The sequence below is a fragment of the Diadema antillarum genome, unplaced genomic scaffold (assembly GCF_040938485.1).
Source record: "Diadema antillarum isolate AM-2024a unplaced genomic scaffold, OU_Dant_1.0 scf00000141, whole genome shotgun sequence".
Classification (NCBI taxonomy): Eukaryota; Metazoa; Echinodermata; class Echinoidea; order Diadematoida; family Diadematidae; genus Diadema; species Diadema antillarum.
In genome coordinates, this window is record NW_027271030.1 from 1308008 (window position 1) to 1330356 (window position 22349).

The following is a 22349-nucleotide window of genomic DNA, read 5'->3' on the forward strand; positions in this document are numbered from 1 at the left end:
CAGCAATATTTGCAATGTAAATATGCAACCACAAGTCGTAGTTGTCTTGAGAATGCAGAATGTTATGTGGATATCAATGGTAGTTATAACCACGTGGATAAGCCTACGACATTGCCTTTAAACACGTGACTCATGGGCGCATCGAATTTTGAAATGATGGACTTTGGAACAGATTAAGAGTGAGGATGAAGAAAGTAGGAAGGAAGACATAAATCAGAGCGAGAAATGATCGTCAGCTGAGATAACTTGTGCTGTTTTTGTTTGTTTGTTTTAGAGCGTATGTTTGGACTGAGCTGGCGTGTCTCATAATTCGTTACTTTCCTAATTAATGAAGTTGCTCTCAGTCAATATACGTTTCTGATCTAATAAAAGATACACAAACAACGGAAACTTTGTTTTTCTCCTTCATTTCTTTCTTGAAGTAGGAAAACCACATCAAAAGACCAGAAATATAAATGTCACTGTTTTTATATATATATATATATATATATATATATATATATATATATATATATATAAAATGTATATACATAGTATATATGATATAGTATACAGCACCACGTATAGGGTAAGGAATAAGTGGTACATATAGGTACCCACAAAGGGACAACCCTCTCCGATTATCATCTTTAATTTGAGTATTTGTCAATAGATGGTTTGTTTCCCCTGTTTGACTGTCATGTTGCGGTGGATGCACCTACATACCTCTCTCTCTCTCTCTTCCCCTTTCTCTCTGTGTATACACAAAATCTTTTATCGCAAACTAATAACGCCACCAATGTTGACGTCGCGTCCATGACAACCGCCTCGAGTCCAAGTCAAACTCACAATATTTTCTTATTTCCAACGTTGATTGGACACAAATCCAATCAATATTATTAATGTTGACATTACATTACATGCATATTTATCTCAGACAGAAGTATACTTCCGAGACAGTACAAAACATCTAAACTTTAAAAAGGCAAATGCATGTACACAAATTAATCTAAGGAAAAAAAAACCCAACACATTACATATCATTCACTTGTGCTTAACAGAAACCCTACTCACTGAAGAGCTTGTGTGTTTCAAGCCCCGCTGTCTGCAAGGAGAATTTTGTAACTTGTTGTCATCCAAATTGTAATAAAAACAAAAACACGCTAAGTCTAAGAATAAAATATACATATGCATGAAACAAACTAAAAGGTTTGAGTTTTCCAGAACGCATTTCTGCAGCGCTACAAGAAGAAACAGTAGCTATGGAAAAGAAAAGATCCCTTGAAGTAAATGACAAAGAAGAAGAAGACGAAGAAGACAACGACGAAGACGACGACGGCAAAGATGATGATAATGAATACGAAGAAGAAAAAGAAGAAGATGATGATGATGATGAAAACGAAGAAGAAGAATAATGTAAGAGTGCTACATGTTGTACTGCCTGGACGTTTTCTGTGCCAGCCAAAGGAAACAGTCTTGGGGTAGTTGTTACACATTGCAAAGCGAAGACAGAAGCTCGTCCTTCGAAATGTTGCTATAATTCTCTCAGGTGAGCAATTTTATGGCCCAATCAATAATCCCCATCGAGAGGTACCAAACCGCCCTTTTTCCGAATTATGAGATTTCCATTATTCTTTTTGCTTTAACAAATGAATTGTCTGAATATATACTCTCACTCAGTGCAGTTTACTTTCTTTGGCTCACAACAGCAATACCTCATGTCCTTCAACGTAGACAAAAAAAAAAGGGGGTCAGAAATTGACAATGATTTTTTTTTTTCCGGATAACGCAAGGGGAAAAAATGATCCTGAGCTCTATGAAACAATTAAATACAATATATTTTCCATTGTCTACTAACACTCATAGTAGGAATTCAATCTTCCTCAGAATTAGGAAAGTACTCTCATTACCTCAACATGATAGGAATAAGAAACGTGCATAGATTATGACGATTTTATCATCTGCAAACGAAAGTGGGATTAATTAAGTAGGGGTAATTTACCTTGATTATCTATTGACCATCAATCATCACAAAGCCTAAAAAAAGTGCTGTTTGGGTGCATTTTTTTCACATTTGCACAATGGCAACCGAATTGAAAAAAGAACAAACAAAAACAATGCAATCGCCAGTTCCAATGCTGTTCAATTGATTCTGATTACTATAACCATGAAGGTTGCCTTCTTGGAATGGGACATTTTTTTTTTTTTTTAATCACGACGTCATTCATTATTGCAGTCATTGAAATCCATATTGTTCCTCCAAAAAGAAGAACTGTCCACAACTGACATTGACGTGATGTTGATAGGGTAATTTGTTTGACTTTGCTATGGTTACAAATGAGTCCGGCGCGTACGTAGGCGTTCGGGTCTGTCCGACCGAACGAGCGGCAGCGTTTAGCGCGGCTGTCGATACTGGTAGATGCATTCACGCCTTGCCTTGTCGAATTAGTTGTGTGTGCTTCAAAGGAGTTAATCATAATCGTTTTGTGTTATTTCTTATGCCGTAAAGAAAAGCACAATGCGCCACTCCATTTCATAATAATTATACAAATGCGATTTTATGAGATTGTAAAGTTAGCTTATAGTAGCACAACGACTCCTCACTGAAAATGATTGATATAAAGATAAAAACAAATTATATACGTGCAATTATCATTAGTTTACTGACCATTCATATCAAACAATAAAAAGCTAATTACAAGAAACATAGAGGACATAACTGACAGACTGAAGAAACAGTAAACGCTTGAAATTGATATGATTATGAAAATGATTACATAATATACATAAAAACAATAGAGGGACACTGCATATACAAATGAATATGATTAGAGGGCAAAATTGTCTCCATTCAAAACTTGGCAAAAATATGAAATATGGTTGTGATAGCCAACGGCCAAACATATTGTGTAAATGATTATTAAAAAAAGAAAGAAAATCAGTAAAATAATGTAACACCACCTACATGCGTAATCAGTGATCATGTTCGAGGCCCCACTGGCGAAGCTACAATATAATCATGATAATGATTCATGAAAAAAACAAGAAGCACAGCATGAGACTAACTGCGTGGCAGTGTAACGAAGTATATGGACAGAGTGAAATGTAATAATCCCCGCCAAAGCCTCAATTAGTTCCTCCTACAGTAAAGCAAATTCTGTGGGTAATTGGCGATCGCGGACGAAAATTAAAAGCCCCCTTTAATGCGAGTGTATTAGCCAGGTATCATGCAGGGTTCAGCAATCAAAAATGCATCGTGGTGTGTGGAATTCGTGCGTCTCTTTAATCTTTGCTCGTGTTAGCACAACTAATGGATCACCAATCGGAAACCTTAGTTAACACACCCATGAATAAAAACTGAAGGGGATCAATAAAAAAAAAGCAAAGCTCCGAAAGAGACTGTGTCACCAAGAGTGACTTCCTAATATGGACGAAATACCCTTTTCTACGCAATCGTGTATTACACAGGATAAGCTTGTGATGTAGTAATGTTATGACACAAGGTACCAGGGACATCTCTGATGCATGCATAATGACTGATGTAGGGACTGATTAATTTCTCAATAATCATTATTTCTGTGTGTCGCTTGTTTCCGATTGAACGCCATGGCATGCAATGTATCACTAAAAACTAATATATAGCTTTCCTCAAAACGCCATCTGCATAAAGCAAAAAACAAAACAAAACAGACAAACATCGGAATGTATTCCAAGATTTTCTCTCTTCCTTGACACATCGTTCTTCTTTATTTGTTTCCAACTATTAAAATCAAGGACAAGAGCAGGGCCCCACGATTGGTAAAGGTGATACAAATGATGCTACATATCTCATTGCCGAACTTTGGGATACTTCGGGATACTTCGGGATCATAGTCTCCGTTCAGGACTGATGCCATTTAATTTCAATTTTCACCTTTTAATGCTGATGAGTTTGTAGAACTAATTCTTGCTATTCGTTTACACATTGATGTATTTTGTTGATAACATGATATATATAATCTGTCCTGTGCACTTAAATGGATGGTTCGATATTCTTTCAGAGTTGGATTTCTCTTAATTGACTTGTTGCTTGAAATATGATTAATAGGGCCTGTTTCACAAAGATTGAGCGTTAGTTTTATCATCGCAAATTGGGTTGCACAAACAACTTTGCGATTGATTGCAAGTGTTGCTCAATCTACTGAAAGTTACGCTTGATTATCATTTCTTAATCAAGCATAAGTGTCTTCATGAAACAGGACTTACGTTCAATATCAAACTTGCGCTCGAGTAACCGAGTTACGCTCAATAAATCGAGAGCAAGATCAATCGCAACTCTTTTTGAAACAGGCCCCTAGTCTAATATCTATCATTTCTAACGTGTCTAAAAAAAGCCGTTAGAGGGTTATAGAATGTCCTTAGTAATTGTAAATGATTAGACAATGGGAAAGAGTATCATATTTTGTTTTCCATTTCGCTTTCTTTGCCGTGATCAGATAAAGAAACTCTTCAAAGCTGTTTCTGTCTTCGCAAGATGATGATAAGCATTTCAGGTACTGAATGCTGCTGGATGATTGTGGCATATAATTGAGCCTTTTATACATTGTTTTTCTTCGTATCGTCGAGTTTCCCCCATCACATGAAACATACCTGTGTGTCGAGATGGCTATCATGCATAGAAGCAGAGTGCTCCTCATGCGTGTCATGTGAAATGAATTAGAATCGAGGTTTCGCGCTTTTACAGCAGTGTAGTTTTAGGAGCACTCTTTAAAATAATCGACGTACTTTCTAAATAATTGAGTTTCCATATGAGCTACAACATTGTTCCACTGATGGTTGTTTTCGCCGTCAAACCCCAATAAAGCAAGCTTGCTGGCGATGAAAGGATTCGTGGATTATTTCATTCAAGCTGCTTTAGAAAAGTCCATCTTATTAGGGCCTATAACATGCTTCAAAATATCATTATATCATATCATGACATCAAATAGACATCAGTGTTCAAACTCTCATTCAATATAAAAGAAAGAAAAAAATGTTTGTTGTTTTTGTTGTTTTTGTATTTGAGGCGCGTCATTCAGATATGAATATTTGCGCGATCCCGTCGTAGTCTCATATTCAGACGTTATGAACGAGAGTGTTTGTCGTTGCTTTCTTTAAGTGAAACAGTCGTTTCGTATATTAAGGTATTTGATTATAGGAAACCAACAACCAAAAATCAGTAGGGAGACCATTTGGGAACGAAATTAATTTCCGAATGAATTTGACCATCTCATTATGAGAGATTTTCAAGACCGATAGAACTCGGTGCTTGATTGGTTAGAATGTAAATAGTACTTTGGATAACGGGATTGATCGCATCGAGATCAGTGGAGATATAGGTCGTATCAGGCTTGGTGGTACACGAGGTGAAATCTGATGGCGCTTTCGCGCACGTAAAGCACGGAGAGGGTCAAATCAAATCGTCCGATGCCAGACCTGACAAGTAAATTATTAGAGGTGTGTGGAGGATGCGTCGCTTTCGGGTCTTAAGTGATGTGAAACCGCTCTTTGATTCTGTAAAGCGACTTCATTAACCTCTGAAGTGCTCGTGTCAGTATACTTTTCAACCGTCTTCAGTGAAGTAGACAATGGAGAAGTAAGTACCCACTTATCTTTCAGAACATTTTCTCACTCACATTGTGTCTCATCTTTGTCTAAGAGTGTTTTTTTTAACCCTAATCAAGTACTGTATTCATCGGTTTACTGTCTATATCATCTATCATCATGGTATTAGGTTTTGACAGTGTATTGACACAAACCTCTCAAATGTTAGTTGTCATTTGCTATAGACAAGGGAATATACTGCGCTAGGTAGTTCCTTGTTTCGAAAGTCATTTTGTCATCTAAAAAAGTCATGTTCATCGCTACAGTCTTTATCAGTACTAATCAAGAATATCATTATGATTGCATAAATCTGATTATTGATGTCATCCTAATATTACTGGCATAGATTAGCTGTTACTGTTGTCAAAGTACATTGTGCTTAGAAATTATCATTATCTAATTAATTTCTGATACTGTCATCCTGACATAGTTATTATCAATGATCTGCATAGTAAGGCCGCCATTTTTCTCGTTGCTTCACGATCTTTTTTTCGACTTCAGTTACAACCGCACCACGATTGTGCTGCCTACCGTAAAAAACCACAGTCACTACTACCAACGACTAAAGACTATTATCACTTAAATGACTACATAATGGCATAATCATGATAATGTAATGATAATGATAATGATAATATAAGAATTCTTGAAGCAACATGATGTCTTCGTAAATAATGTTGATATGATGAAATGAAATTGTGCATTAGCAATTCTTGATCAAACAACAAACTTTACCCGGAACGGTAGGAAAATATTCATAGCATCTATTCAGTGAGCAAAAACTAATAACAATTCAGCAAAACATTTGCATGGATCTCGCCAGAGGCAGGTATTCCGATTTGTGGACGTTATGATACGGATGTCACTACTGAGAGTCATGGACACATGTTGAACGTCATATCATTAAAAAAAAGAGAAAATACATCATGTGACATGATATTCAAATAATACTTAAATTACGACATGGTTAAAGCAATCAAGATTTGCAAAATATATGAAAGACCACTCAGGAAATACGACACTTTAAGGAGCTAAGGAACAGACTTCCTATACCAAGTACAAACCGAAAACAATCAGCCATTCTATTGGGTCAACTTTAGCAGGGAAACTTCAATCGTCCGTCATGATGATACGTCAGAAATGCTGCGTGTTAGAGTAATTTCCCCTTCGTGAAAAATAAATTGATATCTGCAAGCTAGATGTTGATTGTTTACCGTTCGTTTTACACGTCCAGCCGTCTCTCCAAAAACACGTTGAGAGCACTTCTATTTTTCTTCCATTTTAAGATTGATTCAATCTGATCTAGACATGTGATCAGACATTTGTCAGATTAGACAAGGATCTGTCGTATACCACCATTGTGTTCCTAATCAGTTTTTACTCTTTGTTATCTACATATACAATCTAGGCAGAAAGCACAGGAATTGTGGGCCCAGTCTTACCGGGACTCGCTGTCTCATCCAGGAAATCCCTCAATGCCCTCCTGCTGGAATTCAGTAACGTGACCACCGCCCACGGTGTTCCTCGAATCATCACGGGGAAGTCGACCCTGTCCAAACTATTGTGGAGTACGCTGACCCTTGCTGCCCTGGGGGCATTCCTTTGGCAAGGTAGCCTTCTGTTCATTGACTTTTCCCATCATCCTTACACCACCCAGATCGATCTCATCACCAAGACGGAACTCGATTTTCCCGCCGTCACCGTCTGCAACATGAATCGCATGCGGAGATCTGCTTTGGTCGGCACCCGGTTTGAAAGCCTCATCGAAGTCGATGGCGGAGTGACGGGAGGTGATGATGATTACTCGTGGTGGTTTGAATGGGAGTCGGAATGGTGGAGGAAGTACGACTCCTCCTCGGAAGCTCTAGGACGGCAGCAGGCAGGGTCTGGTGTCACCGAATCTTCTCAGACAGCTTCGGGGGAGGGTGAGGATAACGTCAACTCACATCCTACAAGTGATTACGAAGGCCCATCCCCAGCAAGCCTGCAGGAGTCACAAGACGGTGATCCATCCCTTCCTCCCGATATGGAAGTCGCCGAGGCGACAACCGACTCCGCCTCGGATGCTACCAGCCAAGACATTCCACCAGAGACTGGGACTGATTTGTACGTAACCAGCATATCTGAGATCGTAGAGTCGGATGAACCAAGTGACGCCGGTGCAGCCAGGTCAGAAGTCCCCGGTTCCTCGGAAGCCTCTGAGAGCCCACCTTCATCCCCCGAAACTGCCAAACGCAGAAGGCGTCGATCTGACCACCATGTCATTCCAGACCCTGTAACTGGACATCTCAATATGAAAGGCGGTACTCGCAAGAAGAGGCAAGTCAGTTCCAACTTCCGAGAGGAGTTCGAGTGGTGGGAATCAGACTGGGAAGACGATGAATTCGAGTACGAGTCCAACGACTGGGACGTCGATAGCGAGAATGACTGGGAAGGTTTCTACGAAAGGTCCAGAGCAGACGACTTCAGTGACCTCCTGGACGTCGTCAATCCTACAAGACAGGAGCTGGAGGACTATGGTCACCAGGCGAAGGATTTCATCCTTCAATGTACCTTCGATAGGCGGGATTGCAACTACACGTAAGTTTCTTTTATTAAAGCTACATACATGCATTTCGGTCAATAGAGTTAAACGAAAACCAGAAATCTCGCTTCTAGCAGGTTTGGGAGAGAAGAATTCGAACAATAGAAGGAATAAAATCTGTTTTCCCCAGTACCTAGTTAGGGTTAGGGTTAGAGTTAGAGTTAGCTGTGTTGTCTGGTGCATAACGGATAGCAACAACATTAACAAAATTAGTGTTGCCATAGGCAATTCTTAACTTGCTTTGAATAGTGTAAAATAATATCCAGTAAATACAAAGCAGGAAAATCATGAGTAATGACATCAACAATTTTGTAATCATTATCATCATCTTTCAAATACACCACAATTACTGAACATCAACTGAAGTCATCGATTTTACCTATAATGAACAAAATTTAACATCTTGCCTACAACTGACAAGTGCGCAACGTACCAAAATATGATGATTATGACATTCATATTCTATCTTTCTAACATTAGTATGTTGTATGGGTAATTGGCTAATCAGACAAATTTACATGACATGTAAGTACAATTGTCAGAAAATGATTATGTTGGCGTGAGAAATCCAGTAGAAGAACTGCATTTGTATTTACGTGGATTACTCAGAAATAAAATAAATGTATATTGTAAAACAATTGAAAAACCCCAATCATTTAGCTGCGTAAAATCACACAGACACAGACATAGACACACAAACAGACACACACTTACACACACACACACACACACACAAACACACGCATGCGCACACCAAGGGGAATTGATCAAAAATGTAAATGTAAAACAAAAGAGCGAAAGGAGGGGAGGTAAAGTTCATGTAAGTTCGACAGTCAGTGCGTTAAGTAAGAAATTATTGTTCAAAACTAGATAAACAAAACATGACTGAGTTGTTTTCATCTCTTTTCAGGGACTTCACTCAGTTTCAGAACCGTTACTATGGTAACTGCTTCACCTTCAACCAAGTACGTGGTAACTCCATTAGTGTGAAAACAGGGAAGACTGGTGCACAGTATGGTAAGAAAATCTCCTCAAGAAGATTCCTGTGACAATAAGTATTCATTCATGAATAGGACAAGACCAAAACTGAATGATAAGATTGGTGCAATGGTTTCGCTGGGTGCAGAGAGAATATTATTCAATGTACTTTTTCAATTATTGGGATTGTAAAGATATTCAGTAATATCCATTGCGACCGTCGTATGAATTAATTAACTACTGCCCAATTAATCGAGCTGTTATTGTTACTGTTGGTTGTGATGTCATCTGTATTGTTACTTTTGTAGCTGCTTTTGGTGTTCATTATTATCCGCAATAGGATTACAGAAGTAGTTCGCGCACAGCATGCCAACTGCAAATTTTCTCTTTACATCCCTATTGCAAACCATGAAAGTGTTTTCATATATTTTCCTATCATATCTATTGGACCTCTTTGTATGTTTCTTTTCCTCTGTTTGCTGGCCAAATTTGTTTTTAACCCGAGCATTTTTGCTTATTTGTGTTAATCCCCCTGCATTGAATGCTGCCCTAGTGGAACTAAGATCTGATGTATAAAATCTCTGCAAAATTGAACCCTTCACCAATTAAACTTTCATTAAATCAAATGTCCTCTGCCCGTGCAAGTTGATAGTGCATTGAGTTGGTTCATCTGAGATAAGCGAATGAATTAATGAGTGGATCATAAAAGAATAACTCATCAGAAAGACAAAATGGATTACGTCTCTGCAGTATGAGCTTCATTCGGCCGGCTTAGGGTGGGATTTCACGGGGCACGCGAACGATTTGCGAAGGACGCGAATGGCAAAATCCAGCATTCGTATTTTAGTCTGCAAAAGTTCGCCAAACGAACGTGAGGGTTCGGAAGCGTCGTCAATTGTTCGCGAATGTCGTTTTTACTTCGGCGAGAATTTCAAAAAAGTTTGAAATTTTTGGCGAACCTTTTCCGCACTCTTGGTCGTGATTTGCTCGTGAATTGTTCTCGAAAGTGTCTTTAAAGCCTCGTCATATGCGCAAGACCTTCGCAAGACACGCGCGATGTTCGCAAAATGTTTGTGAAACCCCAAACAGACTCCGAAACTTTGGAGAATGTCTCGCGTATGTTACGCGAAATCTGCGAAGTTTTTCCGATCATTTTACGACGTAATCGCAAACTGTTCGCGTACCTTTTGAGACATTCTCGCGAACGTTTAGCGCACGTTTGGGGGATGTATGACCTGTACGTTTTCTACAAATAAAAATCGTAGCATACATCTAAACATCAAACAATTATTAACAACTATACTAACAAAAGAAATTAAAGACTAGCAAAGAAAAAGAAATGTTTGATATACAAAAAAAAAATCGCAGAAAATACTTAAAATTAATCTAAAGTATGTAAAATTTCATTTGAACTATAGAGATTATGTGTTGGAGGAACTGCAAAAAAAAAATCAAATGCTCTACTAGTGGAGATACGTCCTAGGAAAAAAAAATGTAGGCAAGCACACGATAGAGAAATGAGAGAAAAAGAAAGGAGAAATAGAGGAAAGAAAAAAAAAAATCAACTCAAGACAGCTTCCACCTCTCCTTGGGTACATTTTCTCCTATGATTATTGAACATTTTTCGTTGTTCGCATTTCCGTCGCGTGTTCTTCGTGTACGTAACATGCTGTACTTTAGCAATGATACACACGACATTCGCACATACGTCGTGGAAACTTCGCACAAATTGCGCAAGAATAGTTTTCGGCTTCATTGTCGGAACACATTCGGAGAAAAACTTTTCCGAATGTTGGATTTTGTCATTCGCGTCCTTCGCAAATCGTTCGCGTGCTCCGTGAAATCCCACCCTAATGGTCTGCTATTCAATCCTTTCATAATCATGATCACAGAGATTCTATACTGCTACCTGCTAATTAAGGTGAAATTATGATTGCTAAAACTTCAGCCGGAAAGACGTCGATACAACCTAATGACATTCGTGATTTAATTGAATATAATTTCTTTCTCTATCGCGCTTCATAGCTAGTGAATCTTCTTTGTTAGATTTGGAATGAAATATTTCACATTAAATTTGAAATGCATTCCTTTTTTGTAGCCTCTACTGTTCCATTATGCTGTGTAATAGTAGTGACATTCAACACATTCAAAGCTAGATGTTTGACTGTCATTTCAAATCAATGACAACATTTTTACCTATTCAAATTGATGAAGCTCTTGCGTAGAGTTTTTTTTTATTACAGCCGAGTGAAAATTGCCTCACATCGACATTAATAAGCACTGACGTGATCAGTGTGTGTTCTTTTCTTTCTCTTTTTTGAATCGATGTAAGGCAATTCGTCAATCAGTTGCGATTTATTACCTTGATAGGTGTCTGTTACAATGACTGTGTGTCCAAGGTCAGGAAAGTTTCATGTTTTGGATGAGATGTGAAAACTGTAAATACAATGTGCAACCATCTTGAAGGAACCCACCCATAGACATTTCTGGAATAGTGACTTGAAATTTCTCGATTTCATAGTTTGAACAGCCCGTGCCATATAGACAGTCGTTTCCTTCACACCTGATTAAAAGATCCGTGTGGACAGAAGGCATTTACCTACAACATTTATGGTAACATTGCGTACCTGCAAATAAGCGAAACTTGGTTTACACTACGTAAAATGACAAAGGTGTCGGCATAATCCTTATGAAAGCTTCACAAAATTCTGTAGACAGCGGTTCATATAGGGCCTGCCAATGCCGGTAAAAGAGTGTCGCCACGTTATTTCGAAATTGTGTAATACACTGTCATACTAGATGACACGAAAATGTCACATGTATTGAAGAATTGAAAAGACACAATGACTTTCATTACTGAAGTTCAAATTCAAGCCAACATAGCTTTCTTGTTCAGTTGGTACGGCCAGTTTGAGTATGCTCGTCAACGCGGTGCCCAGACTTGTAATGTATATCCGTTCGCTATTAACACTAATCGGCATGGGCGGTCGTACAAACGCAAATAGACGCTCCTTATAACGTATGCATTTTATTCCTCCGAATTAAACCATGTAGAAGAAGGGCTTCAACAATAGACTGTCTCTTTTTTTTCTCTATCTCCCTTTCTCTCTCTATCCATTTATCTGTCTCTCCTCATGACACTATAGTATGCAGTCGTATTCAAATTATAAAGCAAGACTTTTACCCCTGTTAGCCCCTCTTCTGTACATTACCGCCACAACTTTTTTTTTGTATGTGCGTATGTATGTATGTGTGTGTGTGTGTGTGTGTGTGTGTGTGTGTGTGTGTGTGTGTGTGTGTGTTTATTGACCTTGCGTGCTGGCTTGAAATTAACAAAATAACTCGTGCGGCATGTACACTTTGATTTGGGCTCTATTACTTGGTGGAATGATCCTCTGCATATTTCTGACTGCGTGCATGCTCCCTTTTCCGAAGCATCATAATCATTATGTGCTATTGTGAATTTGGAAAAGAAAAAAAAAGCAACAACGACAAACACCCACTCACAAAATAAAGAGTCCCCACCCCCCCCCCCCCCCAAGAAAAAAGAAAAAAAGGGCACACATTGAAATTTAATGACAGAAAGTCTGAATCTATTTTAATAGGCTTCACACAAATGCTGTCCAAAGTTAAATCTGATACATGTCATGTTAGAAGTGGTAGCAGTAGCATTATATGCTTTGGAACAAAGTACGAGATCTTGGTGGTGTCTTTGATGCAAATCTATCATTTAAAGACCATAATATTTCATATGCTTATGGCAAGAACATGAGCAAAGGCCGAATGTTGCAGTAGAGACACGACCCATACCTCAGCCTGCAGTGAAAGAAACTAAAGAGAGCCCTGAAGAAATGAAGCATGGTACCCCTCGGGCAAGCCAACCCGTGAGTCATACCCCACATTCAGCTGAAGTGAACAACCCCCCATCAAAAGCTACACGGTCCTTTTCGTTGATTCCCAACCAAGGCAAAAACCAAGCTCAGCCCCAGCAAAACATGCAAAAGCTACCCCAAGAAAGAGAGGGACCTGCCAAAAACAGGTTAGGTGTAAACTTTGTAGCTCAGGCTACAGACAATGAGCTCATCAACTTCATTGTTATTTTGATCATGAATCTCATGAAAGACAAATCAGAGGATGAAATTCGCCTCCTGATAAATGCAGCAGCCGGTAAACTTCTTGGACAAGACAGCTGATGTTGGGGAAACTTGTTAATTTTATGTCGGTCTTCCTCGTTCTCCAATGGAATGCTCAGGGAATGAGTGGACACGGACAAGAATTGATACAATTTTTAAGTACAAATAAATCTGATATTGTACATTTGATATGTGTACAGGAGACTTGGTTTGACAGTGATAATGTTTTGCAGATTCCAAATTATACTTGTTTGTTTAAAAATAGAACAACACAAAGTAGAGGAGGGTGTTGTTTCTATGTACATGACTCTGTATATTACGATTATAAAGGCGGCGAGTCTGAAGTTGAATTGCAAGTGATTGATATTTTTTGGGGTAAGTTTTTCCTCACAGTAGTTAATTATTATAACCCTTGCAGAGAGATACGCTGTGAGGCTGTAGATTTATTTATAAGTAAAGCTAAAGATCCTGCAAAATTATTGATTGTAGGTGATTTTAATTCTCATAACCCCCTTTGGGGTAGTGATAAACTGGATAGAAATGGTAAATTGATTGAGGAATTTGTTTTACAAAATGATCTAGTCATATTAAATGACGGATCTGGCACGAGACTTGACCCCCATTCAGGAAAAATATCTTGTTTGGATCTGTCTCTGATTTCATCTCAGTTAGCAAGTAAGTGCACTTGGAATGTTAAGCCAGACAAACTAGGCAGCGATCATTTTCCTGTTTGTATTGAGTTGTGTGTGGGAGGAAAGTCTCTCCTCCGAGAAATGAGTAATGAAAGCAATGGTTGGAATCTAAAAAATATGGATTGGCAAAAATTTGCTCAATTGTGTGAGAATGTTATGAATATAGATAATATTAACGTGGATACTAAAATGTTTTATGAGATGTTTATGTCACACATTACAGAGGTACCTGAAGATACAGTTGGAGTTAAAAGAAGAAAAAATAGATACCAAAAGTCACAGCCTTGGTGGACAAAAGAATGTTCTTTGAAAATTAAAGAAAGGAATAGATTGAAAAATAGACTCTCTAGGTGTTGGTCTGAGGAAAATTTGTACAGGTACAAAAAGAAGAAAGCAGAAACGCAGCGAACGATACGGCAGGCAAGAACCAGATTTTGGCAAGCATTTTGTGCAAGTCTGAATCGATCCACGTCTGTTTCGGCGTTGTGGAAATTCATTAAGAGTATGAACGGTATTCCTCGGAATAAAACCCATAGCATGTCTGTGTTATATGTAGGTGAACGTATTATTGTTGATGATAAAGACAAAGCAAATGAATTTGTAAGATATTTGAAGCATACAGGGAAAGGGAATACAGAAAGTAAAATTTATAAAGAGATAGAGGAAGAATTTGATGTGATCCAGGTTCAGGAGAAGGAAGGCTTGCAACTGGCCTTAAACGAGCCTTTTGTGATGAGTGAATTGGAAAGAGTTCTGCAAGATAAAAAGGCTTCAGCACCGGGAGAAGATAAGATAGGATATGAAGTGTATAAACATTTACCAGAGTCAAAAAAGGAGATATTACTGAAATTGTACAACCAAATATGGGATACTGGAGATATTCCAGAAGCATGCAAACACTCGATTTTGATTCCTCTCCTCAAGCAGGGTAAGGACCCACACCATTTGTGCTCTTACCGCCCAATAGCGTTGACGTCATGTTTCATGAAAATAATGGAAACGCTGGTGAAAAACAGATTGCAATATTTTATAGAAAAACACGATCTGCTCGCAAATTTTCAACATGGCTTTAGAAAAGGCCGTTGCACTCTTGATAATATCGTACATTTGGAAAATGAAATAATGAAGAATTTAGAAACTGGTGTGAAGTCTCTAGCAGTGTTCATTGACCTGGAGAAGGCGTATGATACGCTCTGGACAAAAGGACTCATAGTAAAACTCAGTCATTTGGGTTTAGGAGGAAATATTTTACAGTTTATAAAGAACTTTCTATTATATCGCACTTGCCAGGTCAAAATAGGAAACGAGAAATCTGTTATTTTTCATATGGAAAACGGTCTCCCGCAGGGCAGTATTTTGAGCCCTATATTGTTTAATCTAATGATTTCTGATGTACCTGTAAGCAGAACGAATAATGTTTATAATTTGTTATATGCAGATGATTGCGTTATCTGGACATCAGGAAATGATATTAGAGAAATGACTGTTCAAATTCAAACATACTTAGACGTTTTGAATGAATGGTTCACTTCACGGGGACTGAAATTATCACCGTTGAAGACCACTTCTGTTCTTTTCTCTCGTGGAAACAAAGATGAGCGCGTTCATCTATTGTTGGAGAAAAATGAGCTGAAATTTGCTCCTCAGTATAGATATTTAGGAGTGATATTTGATAGGAGGATGACTTGGAGACCACACTTGCAAGACGTAGTTCTGCGATGTAAGAAAAGGTTGAATATACTGAAAGTTTTAGCTCATACAAATTTTTGTCAAAGCATACAAGAATTGTTAGGCGTATACAGATCTTTAATACGCTCCATAATAGATTATGCTTGTGAGGCTTATGATTCTGCTACTATGAGTGTCAAGAATGTTTTAAACTCCATACAATATCAGGCTTTAACTATTTGTGCAAACGCAAAAAAAGGGACAGCCCTAAGAACCCTCCAAGTGGAATTCGGAGAAATGCCCCTAGAGTTACGTCGAGAGATGCTCTCGGCTAGACTGAAAGCACGTATTGAGAGTACTCCCAATCATCCTATGAAAGAAGGGCTTAAGAATTGTTGGCAATTTGAATTTTGTAAAAACACTGCTTCAAAAGAACCTTTCGGACAAAGGACTCTAAACTCATTTGAATTTTTAGATCCATTTCATGTTGAATTGTGTGTAAAACCTCCCAACGTGCCTTTCTGGATGTGGAAGCCTCCGTGTGTATCGACACAATTAAAAGAGTGTGTGTCAAAGACTGACAACACAGCCTTCCAAAAACAGGCCTCCTTAGAAGTGATGTATAACAAATGGCAAAACTATTTACATGTATATACAGATGGCTCCAAATCACTTGAAGGCAAGGTAGCCTCTTCATTTTATGTGCCAGTGTATAAATGTGTTCAGAGTAAAAGAATGCAGAACCAAACATCTGTTTATAGAGCCGAATTGGCGGCTATCACGTTAGCTTTGTATTGGATTGATCAACTACCACCACTTCAAACAGGAGTAGTTATTTTTAGTGACTCACTCAGTGCCCTTGAAGCCATTCGATCTCAAAGAGAAGAAACTTTTGTTACAGAAATTCTAAGTTTCTGTACAAATCTATACTTTAAGGGAATATTAGTGAGTTTGGAATGGATTCCTGGACACTGTGGATTAACAGGAAATGAAGTGGCAGATAAAGCAGCAAAAAAGGCTTTACAAAATGTTTCCATACAAGTGAATAACAAGTTGAATAAATATGAATTTAATAAAAAACTGAAAAGGTGTTATATGACAAAATGGCAAATTAAATGGGAGGAGACAAACTCCCCCCTGAAATATGTTCAACGAAATGTTTCTCAGACCTATTTATGCACCTTGAATGACAGAAGAGCTGAGACAATCCTACATCGCCTTAGGATGGGGAACTTAGGTTTAAATGACAATTCGTTTCATATAAACCAACATGTGTCGGGTATGTGTGAATATTGTAACGTCCCAGAAACAGTTGATCATTTTCTTATGTTCTGCCCCAGATATATTATACCCAGAGCTATGATGTTAGTTGAAACAAAAATTCATGAGAACAGCATTCAAAGCTTACTAATTTCAACTAACCCAGTATACCAAAAAGCTCTCGTGTTATATGTTAAAAGATCACAACGATTTTTCTGATAGATAAACTTTCATACATGTTATGAATGTACATAGTTTGCACTAACTCTGCCTCGAGGTACCCTGAAGAGGCTTTTCATGCGCACCACAGCCCAGAGATTGCTTACTTTATTAAAGAATGTATATGTGATTATTATATATATTTGTAATTTATTAATATTGCTTGTTTGTTTTGTTTGGCTCTGTATCGGACCAATTGAGGTTCCTGTGCTGGTAAGCATCGGACTCTACTGCCTGCATATCGGAGGGGCCTAGGCCGTTTTAACGGCTGAGAAGTCTGCTCGAGACAATGAGCCGGATTGGCCAGAAGATATGATATTTTAAGCAGGCAAATAGACGTACCGACAGCTGACCAAGGATACTCATTACAATATTCTTTTTGGAAAAAAAAATGATAAAAGGAAAAGAAATTTATAGATAAGTGTTTGGCGTAAATATTCTAAAGAGAATGGAAAACGCCACTAAACACAAAACAACAACAACAACAACAACAACTTATCCCAATCTTTAAGATTTCTTTTGCGTAACCTGGGCTCACTTCGAAAATAGCTAAGAAGATCAGCTGCAGAAAATTGGTACACGCTTTCATTTCGTCTCGTCTGGATTTCAGCCATTTTTTTTTGTTTTGTTTTATAACTTTTTACAAAAAGAAATATGCAAATAACAAGGTTTCTAGAATTGCACTGGTAGATTACCTGTATACGTAGGGAAAGCCTGCCACTACAAAAACCAACAAGCTTATTACCTTTAGTATTCTTCTCTTTGTCTACCGTACGTTACACGGACTTGCCCTGCTTGTATCTTGAAATACCTTTCATTTTTACCAACCATCACAAACTTAACGCATATCTAGGATCTCATATATGGGAGATCGTGTTTTCGCATACATTGGCCCAAAGCTATGGAATAATCTTCCCATCATAACTCTACGACAAACACATTCTATCGCGATGTTCTCAAACTGAACCTTAAAACATACCTCATTAATCTACATTGAGAGTTATTCATACATGTGTTTTGTTTGTTTGTCTATTGTTTGTTTATTCTTATGTTCTATTTTCTTTGCTCCTCTCTCTCCTGAACTCTCCTTTGTTTTCGTCTCTTTCGTTCCAAACTACGGCGCTGCACTTGTGTAGTAATTATATGGATATCCTTGATTTATCATGTCTGTTTTTGTCTAGATGTGTACAGAAGTTTCATCACCATGTTTGTCTGTTTTCTTTGTTTTGTTTTGTTTTTATGTATGGGTTTTGTTTTCATTTTGATACATTAATGTTGTATTTTATCCGCACGGAAGAACAGTCTCCAGACGTATGCGCCGTGCTTAAAAAAGGAATGAAATGAAATGAATTTTCCTATTGTCACCCATTTTCGTTGAGATATTTGATGTAACATTATGTATATAGCATTACATGTTTTTCATTGCTTTCATGATTATTGTACAAATCTATGTAAAGGATGTCTCGCTAACACTATTGCAAATTACTAGTTTAGCTAGTCCAATCCCAATTGCTTTACATACAGCGGAGTTCTCTCTTTGTTCATCTTGCTTTGTTCTTCTGACCTTCACAAGTCTATTCTATGCTCTCACCACTTTAACCTTGCTCTTACTTCAGTACTTTCACTTTGTCCCCTCTCACTTTGACTTTGCTTTTTTTCAGAATTCTTGCCTTGCTCTCCTAAGTTCAACTTTGTCTTGACTTTCAGAGTCCTTGCCCTTACCCTTCGCCCTTGCCTCTCACTGCCCTTCAGCCTTTCAGCTTGCTCCCTACGTCCTTGACTCTCACTGTCCTTCAGCCCTCTGTGCTTGCTCCCTTTGCCCTTGACTCTCACTGTCCTTCAGCCCTTTCTGCTTGCTTCTTATCTTGACTTTCTCCTGTCCTTGTATCCTCACCTTGCCTATGACTTTGAGCTCCTCATCTATGTGCTCAAAGACGTCCTTCTCCTTAATACTCCGCAGCGCGGTTAACGTCATTCTCGTGACCTTCATGACTGGTCCTCTCTATCTCTCGAGGAGCTTGTTTGAAAGGGGTATATAAGCCAGACTTTGTGCTTATCTTAAAAAGAATTGACCTAGCGGAGATGGAGTGAAGAGTTTGTCATCTAAGAGTAAAACCCGTGTTTGAACAGCGAGAGAGTAACCAACGAAAGAGACAAAGAGTCAGCCAGTCCAGAAGCTGTCTCCAGTCACGTTAGCTTATTGCATTGGTTAGTTACAAATCCTTCACCGCATCGCACCTCTCATGCCGGGCGAGACATTCTCAAAATCCATCCCTGTATAAATGTGTTCGAGTGATTCTCCATAATAAACTTCATTAACCATGATTTCTGCTTGATTACTGTAATTTCTCTCTGACCCTCGGCATCCTTCGGCAATGAACTTTAACATAATTATAGCGGGACTTTATTTTGGGACTTACACAGTATAGGAATTATATTCTGCCCGTCTTCGACAAATACACGTATAAGTCGCCGTTGCACTATTCATTTTCTATTTCCATCTGTTTCTGCGCCATGATTATCTTTCTAGGCAGAATGAGAACTTTATAAACCTCCACTGTTATTATTATCGATATTATTATCAACTGGTTCAACAAAGGAGACACGGTGTACGCCTACATGTAGAGCGTTCATATTCTGGAAGCGCTGTTTGTTTTTCTCGGAGGGAGTACCATAAATATAGTCCATGTGATTGGAATGTATTACCTTGTATATCTATATATATGAGTTCATTAACTGTGCATGTTTAGTGTAATGCCAACGCTCTTGATTTCAAGTGGGTGATTGGCACCGGAAAATTCCTACCAGCGAGAGCCCAGTCCCATTCCGACACATCTTGATTAAGCGGCGGCGGGGGCACCGTATTCAGACATTAATACATTAATTGCATATTCATCTCGATGGCAGTTTGCGCCACCAATCAATTCTTTGGCTAGCTTATTTAAAGCATTCAGCTCACTGTGCCATTAGCTGATTAGGGTTAAGTCGTCAGCATGCTTCCTCGTGTCATACTACCTATGATGGATCACTAAATCATTAATCCACGTGGCTTTTACTTGAGGAACGTGTAAATCCGATGGCTTGGCATTCCATCAGTTCAGATCGAGATGGTGACATAACATTTGCTCCAGCAACAATGGCCCCAGTCTTATTTTCTCCAAGGACTTAGGCTTAGGGGAAGGGTTGCGATAGGATTTGAGGTTTAGTTTGATGTGAGGGTAAGGATTAGGGTTAGGGTTATAATTGTGAGTAGGTTTTATGTCTGGCTTAGCGTGCAGATATTTCATGGGAGCAATTGTCGCAGGAGCATATGTCATGGAACCGATCGAGATGCGCCCCATGAACATGATACAGGCAATCAATGGTTTTTTAATTTAACAGAGTTCAGCTTGAGAATGATTTAGTAATTGTGACCATGCACGTTGATTATCATTAGTATTTTTTTAAACAATAAATTGGGCTTTACAATGTTTGCGATCTGATTGGTCAGTTATCATGCATTGATATTTCTGATCCACACTGAGCCATGCGTCCGTTAACATCCGCATGCATGGCTCAGGCCTTGTTGTAGGTGTACCGGACACATGATGGGGAAAAAAGGTTGAATTTCATGAATTGACAGGCCCCTTTTTGATAACACAAATGATGCTCAGGCCTGTTTCGTGGATCAATGAGAATAGGATGCTCTCGTTTACCTCGCGCTCACTTCCCACCGATCCACTATGTCCTGTGCATCATTTTGTATACTAATTCATGGTTATCACCATTAATTTGATCAGAATATCAGAACTATGTAACGTAGTGGTATGTCGTATGCAGCATTATCAGTTTTGTTTCAATTACATGTACATTGTATCACCATTATTGTCACGCAACATTCCAATCATTGCTATCATTAGGCCTACTTTTGTATGATTGTTATTACTACATATTCTTCTCCTACCACCGCCACCACCACCACAACAACAACAATTACTACTACTACTACTACTACTACTACTACTACTACTACTACTACTACTATTACTACTACTACTACTACTACTACTATACAACTACTTCTATTTCTACTTTATCTTCTACTTTGGACTAGGTTTGCACCTAACGTTGTTTACCGAGCAGCCGGAGTACGTGGGACTCTTCGCCCAAGAATCTGGAGTAAGGGTGTCGATACATCCTCCGACAGTTTTCCCTTTTCCCGAGGACGACGGGGTAGTGGCCTCCACGGGACAGGCCACCAACGTCGGCTTGCATCAGGTTACGTTTTTGTTTTTAATTTATTACATTTACGGTTCGAAAGTCTCCCCTACATTCGCGCTAAACTATTCTCACATCCATGACTGACCGGAATGAATTTAAAAAGGGAAACCAGTGGATCACACCAACAAATTAAACGATGAAAATTTGAAATCGGGCATGAAGAACGAATTATAAGACTTTTCAAGGTTTCACCATGGCAACAGTAATATCCGTTCAGATTACGCGGTTTTAGAGGAAAAACACACAGAAAGTGAAGACGCATATGATTACTTTTTGAAGATAGAATGACGATCTCGGAAATACAGACATTCAAAGATTGTAAGACACATGAGATAAACACACAAACAAGCAAACTCACTTTTACTACGTTTGATAATTGATGGTATATAGGAAGGTATGTTTGCATTCACACAGCAGAAGCATATGTTATGTGCATGTATAATAGCAATCCCCATTGGGATTTTACCATTCAAAAACAGTTCATATTTTCAATTCAATTAAATTAAAGTAGTTTTTTAGTATTAAGCAACGCAATTATTAAAATAGGACAGAAATTCTAATAATCTGCAAAAAGCAAAATAACAGTACGTTCATGTCTGTAATCGACTAAAAAGCATTAAAAACATATTTGTAATTTTCATCCCCAAAAAAATAATCATCAAAGTTTAATATCCTTCTTACGAGCTTTCATCTCCTCCAATTGTCATGGAAGTAGCACATCTATTATTGAAGCTCCGCCATTTGCAATCGTGGAAATGGTATAATCTGATAATGTAACTCCGTTCAAGCAATTCTGACGCCTTCAATGGAGATGACGCTTGCGTTGACCTGGTAAACCATTATACCAGCCAAAGATCATGATGATTGCTTATTGTCATCGCAAATTAAACTAATTTCAGCAATTTTCATCCTGTTTACAAAGAATGTGAAATTGAATGAGACATTTTGCAAAGG

The 22349-nt window shown here is 38.4% G+C and overlaps 1 protein-coding gene across 1 annotated transcript in view; it reads left to right on the forward strand.

The window, feature by feature from the left end:
- The window catches only part of LOC139721266 (epithelial sodium channel subunit alpha-like), a 39557-nt gene that overhangs the window by 2706 nt on the left and 14502 nt on the right, over positions 1–22349 (forward strand). The window contains exons 2-5 of the mRNA XM_071632588.1: positions 7010–7490; positions 7581–8181; positions 9096–9202; positions 21229–21392. Of these exons, the coding sequence (XP_071488689.1) occupies positions 7010–7490; positions 7581–8181; positions 9096–9202; positions 21229–21392 (1353 nt within the window). The remainder of the gene's footprint in view (positions 1–7009; positions 7491–7580; positions 8182–9095; positions 9203–21228; positions 21393–22349) is intronic.